The sequence below is a fragment of the Cebus imitator genome, unplaced genomic scaffold (genome assembly GCF_001604975.1).
Source record: "Cebus imitator isolate Cc_AM_T3 unplaced genomic scaffold, Cebus_imitator-1.0 Scaffold259, whole genome shotgun sequence".
NCBI lineage: Eukaryota > Metazoa > Chordata > Mammalia > Primates > Cebidae > Cebus > Cebus imitator.
The window spans coordinates 553,727-563,160 of record NW_016107574.1 but is presented as its reverse complement, the minus strand read 5'-3'; the positions used below and the strand labels follow the sequence as shown (position 1 = coordinate 563,160).

Here is a 9,434-nt window from a genome sequence, read left to right as displayed (position 1 = left end):
GTAAAGAAGTATGTCAACACAGCACTTTGCCCATTTTTTTAAGATAACTTTGTTTTTATTAGGTAAGAAATGATACTCATTTCCTGACAGTTTTCTTTGTCTGATGGAATGCCTTCTGTATAATAGTTTAAAATAATTATTTTAAGTGTTTGGAAAAAAGCATTTTAAAAAGTTTGATTTAACAGCAGAAGTCTGTTTTAATAAACTTCTTTAACCCTAAAAAAGAATCTTCCTATGGGATATTAAAGTCTTGGGTTGAACTTGTGCAAACAGTACTGGATTTCGAAGGTCTAGATTCTCATCCTGGCTCAAACTAAGCAGCTGTTTGTCCTTGGACATGTTACCTACTGTCTCTGAATCTGTTTAGTTGTGTGTAAAGTGGAATACCTACCTGAAGATTGTTCTGTAAGGTACTAAATAATACATGTAAAATTCTTTTTGAATTGCAAAGGGCTTTTTAAACATCAGTTATATTCATTTCACTTATTAGGTTCTGCAGAAAACATTCTCTCAAAGGTTATACTTTCATCAAGAATGAAAAAGACTTTATAATAGAACTCTAAAAAACTCAAACACATCATATGACATGATTCCTTTCTTATAGGTAATTCATGCATGGAATTGAAACAGAATGTAGCCTTTTCAGCCATGAAGGATGCTAAATGTTTAAATTTGCAAACCACTTTTGTTCATGTATCTGTATGAATCTCTATATACATATTTTTAAGATTTTTTTTTTCAAATCTAAAGTTGGTGGGAGTTACGTTGAAAAGTGATTATAAAGAATCATATATGAATTTAATCTAGACAGAATTAGAGAATGATCTCACCATTTTCTTAAGTTCCCAAGCAATGAGATAGCATGTTAGTCTGAGGATTATGCCATAGTAAGAAGCGTAAAATTTTAACCTAAGATCCATTTGTTTTTGTTTCACAAAATAATACCCTTTTCTGAAGAAAAGGGCTATGAACTTATGTTAACAAATAATAGTTTATAATGAGGAATTTAAAAGTCAGTTTCACCTTTGAGTCTCAAGAGGCTTCGCATGTATCATTGTTATCCTAAAATGACATCTAACAGTAGGTTATGTTATATGGAAAAAAAAAATGTGCTTTTCTGTAATTAATTTATTAGGCCTTTTCACTAATTTGTGCATTTTATATCTCTGAAGAGAAGACTGCTAGTAACATGATTGTAAATGACAGGAAGGACTTAATATCATGTGACTTAAGCATATGTTTAAGTACTCTAAACCACTATTTAAAAAATACTTCTAGAGAGACTCTGAAATCTTAATTTGCTTACACTTTCTAGTAATATATTTTTTGAATACTTTTGATATTTCTTTAATATAAAATTATTGGATCTGTATCACTAAGTGAATTGTCTGAAAGGTAACTGATTTCATCAAACCTTTCAGAATTAATAATTTTTAGGCCATTTTGAAACTGAGGCCTAAAATACTGAGATGCTTATGTCATTGTACTTACTCCTTTCTGAGACTATCAGATTTAAAAAAAAATGGATTTCTCATATAAATGATATTGTCAAAAAAGCTGATTTTAAAAGTTTCTCCCAATCTCAAAGTCTTATTCTAGTAATTAGAAACCTAGGTAATGAGTGGCAAATATGTCTGCCTTTCAGATATGCCATAATATGAAAAATAACACAATCATGTGATATTCTTTATTAACTAAAAGTGTATTTTTTTTTATTTTGGAGTAGTTCTCATAATTCATTGGTAGAGAACTATCCAGCATCCAGTATTTATATTCCTATATATGTATATCAGATTAATTTTGAGGCTTGGTATTCCTAAAAGATTTGGATGTGTGTGTGTATTTCTTTAAATTGAAGTAAACATATATAGCAAACATCTGGGTTTTTTTTGACTTAGATAAATTTATCAAGAAGATTGGAACCAAATGTTAATTAGGGTAAGTTGTCTTTCAAAGTAAAGTGAACTCTTTTATTTAATAGTATTGTGTGTGTGTGTGTGTGTGTGTGTGTGTGTGTGTGTATGTGTATATTTTTTTTTTCTTCCAATGTGCTTAAGTAAGTTTAATTCAGCCAAATCACATCAGTTTAAAGGATGTTAAAGCTTTCTTTTTTTCTTTTAAAAAAACATATTCAGAAGGAAGATTTCCATTTGGTAATTTGTTTAATCAGTGCAAACGAAATTAAGGAAAAATGGATGTAGAAAATGAGCAGATACTGAATGTAAACCCTGCAGGTGAGTAAGAATATCCTTTTCTTCTTTTTTTTTTCTTTGGTTTGGGACAGGATCTTGCTCTATCATTCAGGCTGGAGTGCAGTGGTGTGATGGTGTGATCATGGCTCAATGCAGTTTCGACTTTCCTGAGCTTAAGGGATTTTCCCCCACCTCAGCCTCCTCTGTAGCTGGGACAACAGGCCTGTGCCATCACACCAGGCTAATTTTTTATTTTTTATAGAGATAGGATTTCACTATGTTGCCCAGGCTGAATATCTTGAACCTTGATTGTGTTGTGAGGAAGCTTCAGGCCATTCCATATTTTGTAAAAACATGATAGAAAAACTATCTTTACTTTAAATATTGTTTTATTCATGCTATGAGAAAACAGGCTATATTACTTTTAAAGTCAAGTTTGTGATTCTTTTCATGGAAATTCATTGCATGTCTTTTTCTGCCTATCTTTTCACATTCCATACATTCCTATTCTCCATTGTTTATAATAAAGCATACAGTACAGAATGGAGAAGAATAGTGAGCCTACTTATTTTCACATAGGCTAGTTAGTGATTTCTGTAATATACACTTATTGATATCTTTAATATCTTTCCTAATGAATAATTTTTATACTCTAAATTACCTATGGTATTTTCCCTAATTATCCTTGGTGCTTCAGTAGCATGTTGTTATCGTAAAAATGAACAAAATTTTGTGGAATAGATGACCAGATGTGAGTAACACAAGACAACTTAAAATGTCTTTATAGTTTTCGGAATAATCTCCCCAGAAAGTTTATTAGAATTATGCAATATCTGAATAGTAAAAACAGTTCATATTGGTATATTTTAGATAATTCTTTGCTTTATAATTTTATTAATATTGAAAGCTCTTTATTTTCTGTTGTTTTATTTCATGACTAAATACTACATCTTTATTTCTTTAATGACTTAACTCACTATTGTTTACAATGTGTATTGTTTTCTTTGATCTGAACAAACACATTGAAGTTGAAGCTTCTTCACCATTGTTTATTTACAAATCTGTTTAAAGTATGCTAAAAAATTTTTTCTGTAATTAATGATCATTTCTGTGCTGCTATATACAATAGCTATGTAAGTATTCCTAAGGGTTATAAATGGGTAATGTGTACCTACTTAATTGAGATGGGGATGGTAATATAGTTTAATAATATATTTTACATATAAGTAATTGCTGCTTTTCTGCACTGTTCAGTATGGTAACCACTAGCTACATGTGGTTGTTATTACTCCTGAGCTCAAGTGATCCTCTCTCCTCAGCCTCCTCAGTAGGTAGATTACAGGCATGTGTACCACTATGCTTGGCCACATGTGGAGTACTTGAAATGTGGCTACTCTGAGTTGAGATGGAAGGTCAACAACCTCAATAATTTTTTATGTTGTTTGGATGTTGAGATGATATTATGGTTATATTAGATTAAATAAAATATTTAAATTAATTTAACCTGTTTTTACTTTTTAATGTGGCTACTGGAAAATTTAAAATTTCTTATGTGGCTTGCATTGTAGTTCTATTAGAAGTAGAAACATAGCTTTAAGACGTATACTTTTTGATTCCTATCTACAGTAAGACCTAGTTCTAACCCTGTTCTCGGTGCTTCTGTCCAGCACTGCCTTAAAACACTTATTCTTCGATATTTGGATAGGCTAAGACCAACTCTCTTTTTAGTAAATTCTTTCTATAGGAAATAGTCCAAGTCACACTCTTTTTTACTTTGAGGAAGTAGGTTATTTATTCTGACCTTCAGTTTCCTCATGTGTAAAAGTGGGATATAAATACCCTCCGTATAGATTTGCAGTTAGGATTTGTGTGTTAAATCTGTGAAGCACATATGAGGTATGTAATACATGAAAATGGTGGTAATTTTGTTATTCTAATTATGCCACTCATTGGACACCAGTAATTGAAAATGTGATTTTCTGGTGCTGTGGTCATATACAATTGGAGTGGATACTATTGGGATGTCAGAATTCAGAAAGAGGGAATTAGTACACAGTGGAAAACAATTTTGAAATCATCACATTCTGTACTTAGGTTATCATTTTAATTTTGGTTTTCTTAAAGTCAGCTCAATAGTGGTTATGGAACTCCAGTACTTAGGTGAATATGAATAACAAAATATAAAAAAGCAATTAATATAAACATGGGTTAAAAATTATAAGGTCAAATATATAAATTATACTGAGAGAGAATGTTTACTGCTGCAGAGACACATATTTGAAAGGATATTAAAATTGTTTAAGAAAAGAAAACTCAATTATGGGAAATAGATATATTTAAATTGAATACTCCAAGGGACAGTTTAAGGTCGTTTATTATAGTTCTGAGTCCTGTATCTTCTGCACCAGTTTTGTGGTTCACCTTAGTAGTACAGTGATGAAAGCACTATGTTACAGGTAGATGTTTAACTTTTTTCTCAACCATTCACTCTTACAAGAAAATGTCATCTAATTTATCTGATACTGATCTTTCTGCCTCCTTCCACTTAATCATTTTTTGCTTATCTTTCTTTACATTCAATCCCTTGTTCATCTCTGTCTCTTTAGCTGTCAACACTGCTGTATTCTAGTTTTTTACTTTCTGTAGTTATATGGGATTAAAAATATGGGTTTGAAACGTAGCCATAATTCTTTCTAGATATGTGACTTCTCTGTGAAAAACCTTCCTTCTGTAAAATGAGGATAAACAGGTTTTTTTTTTTTTTTTAGAGTTTTTTTGAGGCTTATAGACCACATATGTAAAGTGCTTAGCATAGAACCTGGTATCTAATAGGTACCAGGTAGTATGGAACCTGGTATCTAATAGATGACAGTAGTAATGTAATGATGAAACAGTACTACTACTACTGCCACCACTACACCACTAAGTCTGTAGTTACTACTGATGGTTATGATGATGCTTCAAACACACCATCCTAACACCAATTTCTTACCAGTTCGAAAACTTTTAAGGCATTGTTTCATTTCTCTTTAATCCTAGATACATTCTGCTTAAAATTTTTAAGTTAGCTTGTGACTGAATTACTGAAACATTTTCTTAGCAGGTCCAGTTAGCTTGTGACTGAATTATTGAAACATTTTCTTAGTAGGTCTCCCACTTCATACTTTCTTTTTTTGTAATATACTCTGTATTCTTCTGCCAAATGAATCCCTCCCATCTCCTCCCTATGATATCTAACCTAAGGTCTGACAATTTGAGCATGGGAGTGGTTAGCAGTGATTCTGGTGAGGTGTAAGCAGGGGCAAGATCATAAAGGACCTTAAGATACAAGGTAAAGAGTTTACATTTTTCGTGACATAATGGGAATACTTTTAAAGGATTTTCAGTGAGGGCATGCTTGAGAAAATCAGTCTCCATTTAGGATAGTGGAGTCAGGGAGACTACTTATGAAACTAGTGAAATAATTTGTCTCTGATGATTTTGTTAAAAACAAAACATTCCTAACTTCCTAAGTATGTCAAGAATTGTAAAGACTTTAAACACATGCATGCTTTTTATAGGTTGCTGAAAATTTTTGATTTCATCCTATCTTAAAACATGTTAAAGTCCATGCACATAGACCTGACATGTTACCATAATCTATAGGCATATAGAAAATGATTTGAGTGATTCAGCTCTAATTTGAGTTAACCATAATGAACAAAACTCTGGCCCAGTGTTAGCTAATTCAGTAGCCTTTCTGACTTAAAGAGCTTTCAGGAGGCCGGGCGCGGTGGCTCACACCTATAATCCCAGCACTTTGGGAGGCCGAGGCGGGTGGATCACGAGGTCAAGAGATAGAGACCATCCTGGTCAACATGGTGAAACCCCGTCTCTACTAAAACTACAAAAAATTAGCTGGGCATGGTGGCACGTGCCTGTAATCCCAGCTACTCAGGAGGCTGAGGCAGGAGAATTGCCTGAACCCAGGAGGCAGAGGTTGCGGTGAGCCGAGATGGCGCCATTGCACTCCAGCCTGGGTAACAAGAGCGAAACTCTGTCTCAAAAAAAAAAAAAATAATAAAAAAAAAAATAAAAAAAAAAATAAAGAGCTTTCAGGGCAAAGCCAAGTGCCTCCACTTGATCTCCGTGGAATTTGAGCATGAAGGACACTGTGCTAGGTGATGGGGATACAAAGAAGAACATATAGTCTAGTTGTGGTTTCTCCTTTGAAGCTTATGACTTAGTTGGAAGAAAAAGACTGGTATATAAAAAGAAAGTGATTTCCATGACATGTTGAATGAATAGTAGGTGAGCAATTAGTGTTACTGTAGCTAGAATTGAAGGGGAAGTTTTAATGGAGGGAGTAAGACTTGGGCTATTATCCTAAAGGATTTTAATAACTAGAAAGAACAATGAGGGTGACATTCTAAGTAGGGGAAGCACTGAGAACTCCAGTATGTTGATCTCTTTAAGAAGAATCAATTTTATATAGGCTGGAAGATTTTCAGGATGGTGACTAATACGAGAAAAGTTAAGGGAGATGAATTAGGACTGAGATGATGGCTTTTCTTGAAAGCAAAATCTATCTTGAAGGCAGTAAAGCATCAGCAGTTCAGCTCCACAATTATATGCGATTAAATATTTGCCAAATGCCTTTCATTCTCTTATGGATTACTAATAAAAGTATTTATAACTGGTTATGGATGTTTGGCAAATCATTGAAACATTCTCAGCTTTAGTTTCCTTATCTGTATCAACGTTATAATAATTAACTGCCAAACTTGTGCATAAATAAATGATGGAGTGTTCAGCACAGATAAATGATGGAGTGTTCAACACAGTGCCTGATAAGTAGTAGTAGGCATTCTATAAATATTAGTTCATCTCTCTTCTCAAGATGCTTTTTTTTTTTTTTTAATGTCTCCAGTTGCTTAACTCTCAGCTCACAAAAGTCTAAGGGTTTTATATTTGGTGTTGCTGTTAGCATAGATTTTATGATCTAAACACGTGAAATAACATGCTTCTTTCGGTAAACTTTGTTAAAATTCAGTGCCTTGGTTTACTTTTCTTGATAATGTGAAAAGTAATCTTATTTAGTTGTTGTTTATTAGATTGAAGTAGATGAAATTCCCAGTATGTGACTGTAGTTTACTTACAAAATTGATAATGTCATGTGATTCAACCTAATCTAACTTACCACTATATCTGTAAAACAGTAGTTACTTAAAATACTTAGAATTTTCTTTCTTCATTTTTCTCTTTAAGATCCTGATAATTTAAGTGACTCTCTCTTTTCCGGTGATGAAGAAAATACTGGGACTGAGGAAATTAAGAATGAAATAAATGGAAATTGGATTTCAGCATCCTCCATTAATGAAGCTAGAATTAATGCCAAGGCAAAAAGGCGACTAAGGAAAAACTCATCCCGGGACTCTGGCAGAGGTGATTCGGTCAGCGACAATGGGAGTGACGCCCTTAGAGGTGGAGTAACTGTGCCCACTAGTCCAAAGGGAAGGTTGCTGGATAGGCGATCCAGATCTGGAAAAGGAAGGGGACTACCAAAGAAAGGTTGGTATATATCATGTCCAACAAATGGGAAATAAACAAGTGGAAAAAAAAAATTGTCTGGTTCTTGTACTACAATTTCCTTGTTCTAGGAATGAGAGAAATTTAAACAGTAATAATATATAATAATATAAGTCTTTATAGTTTGTATTTATTTTTACTTAGTGATACTGTGAGGACCATCTCACTTTTTCTCTAGGCTGATCTTTTTTCTTGTTTGAATAGATTTAATTTTCTTGAGTGGAATGTTACAGTTTATTTCCAGCAAAATATACACTGATGTTTTTCACTGTTATGAGTTTTGCTTATGTTCTCTAAGTTTGAAAGGAGTCAGAAATCCATCATACTTATTATTTAATAATTTGTCCATTACAACTAATAACAAATATATATTTGATTGATAATGTCTAGATCTGAATTATAATATTTTCCTAGATCTGGTTCTGAGTTCTCTTTATTTATTTTGGGTTCTGTAATGGATTGGTTTGTTTCACTGCTGTATCTTTACTGCCTGAAATAGTGACTAGCACATGGTAGACAAATATTTTTTGAATAAGAATTCTGTCTAATGATTTCATCAGTTTCTGACTGGTGGGAATCTCAATTTATAGCCTAGGTCTCTTGTAAAATGTTTTTGTGATCTTTCAAAAATCATTTTTGTTGAATGGCTCTGCAATCATTATTTATGTAAAAATGAAACCTAGTTATCAGATTCTGTTTTGGTCTGATGGCAAGGTACAAAATAGAAACCTCCAAAAACAGAAATGTTGGTGACACCGTAAAAGTTCTTTAAAAAATAATGTAGTGTATTGGTCCTTAAAACATTTCAGTAAGTTGATGTAGAAAAGCAACTTTGAAAGTTGGAATTGTTAAGCTTCTGTTGGTTGTTTTGTATTTAGAAAATAGAGTTTTCAGGGCTGTTAATTCTTAAAAAGCAATTCGAATTCTTTTCTATATTTATAACATATTGCTAGTTGTATAGTTTAATGTGTACTTTTATGTTTAAAGATTACTGTATTTGACTTTAAAATATTTGATGGTAGTTACTGTCCTTTGTTGTTAAATAATTTTTCCCTGGTTGAGTTTTCTGTGCTTTACCGGCCCAGCATGTTTCTTTTTGTCTTGGTCCCAAGAAATGTCAAATAAAATTTAGAGCTCAGCTGCAATACCGTCTCCTTTGAGGTCCTCAATATAGCTATTTTTTAATCTTTATTTGGGTTCACTTTTATTTTAAAGCATCTACTTTTTTGGTTTTTAACTTTATAAGCTATTTCAATTTAATGTTTTTTGGAAATACTATTGAAAAAGTGGTCTGAACAAAAAGGAAACCACTGGGGGAAAAACTGGGAAAAAAAACTAACAGACATTAAATAGTTTTTTAGCTGTTATTTAACATCAGAATATTCAGGATTATTTTATATTTCAACAAAAATTGATGAACTTTGTGTTTTTTCTTTCTCAACTCTAAACTTTCTCAGGTGGTGCAGGAGGCAAAGGTGTCTGGGGTACACCTGGACAGGTGTATGATGTGGAGGAGGTAGATGTGAAAGATCCTAACTATGATGATGACCAGGTATCAGTGCTTTGCTTTTTTTGTAATATTTAAAATATTTCTAAACTTTTTTGACTTCATGTTTGTAGTTACACATATATATATATGTTTGAATTAGGAAATATATATATATATGTTTTGAA

General features: G+C 32.5%; 1 protein-coding gene across 2 annotated transcripts in view; it reads left to right on the top strand.

Moving 5' to 3' along the window:
* The window catches only part of PDCD4 (programmed cell death 4), a 27,560-nt gene that overhangs the window by 2,030 nt on the left and 16,096 nt on the right, over positions 1–9,434 (top strand). The window contains exons 2-5 of one of the 2 annotated variants that reach the window (XM_017499679.2): positions 1,899–1,938; positions 2,130–2,234; positions 7,440–7,742; positions 9,218–9,312. In XM_017499679.2, the coding sequence (XP_017355168.1) occupies positions 2,192–2,234; positions 7,440–7,742; positions 9,218–9,312 (441 nt within the window). In that variant the 5' untranslated portion in view covers positions 1,899–1,938; positions 2,130–2,191. The remainder of the gene's footprint in view (positions 1–1,898; positions 1,939–2,129; positions 2,235–7,439; positions 7,743–9,217; positions 9,313–9,434) is intronic. The other variant, XM_017499680.2, reaches the window with a different exon arrangement.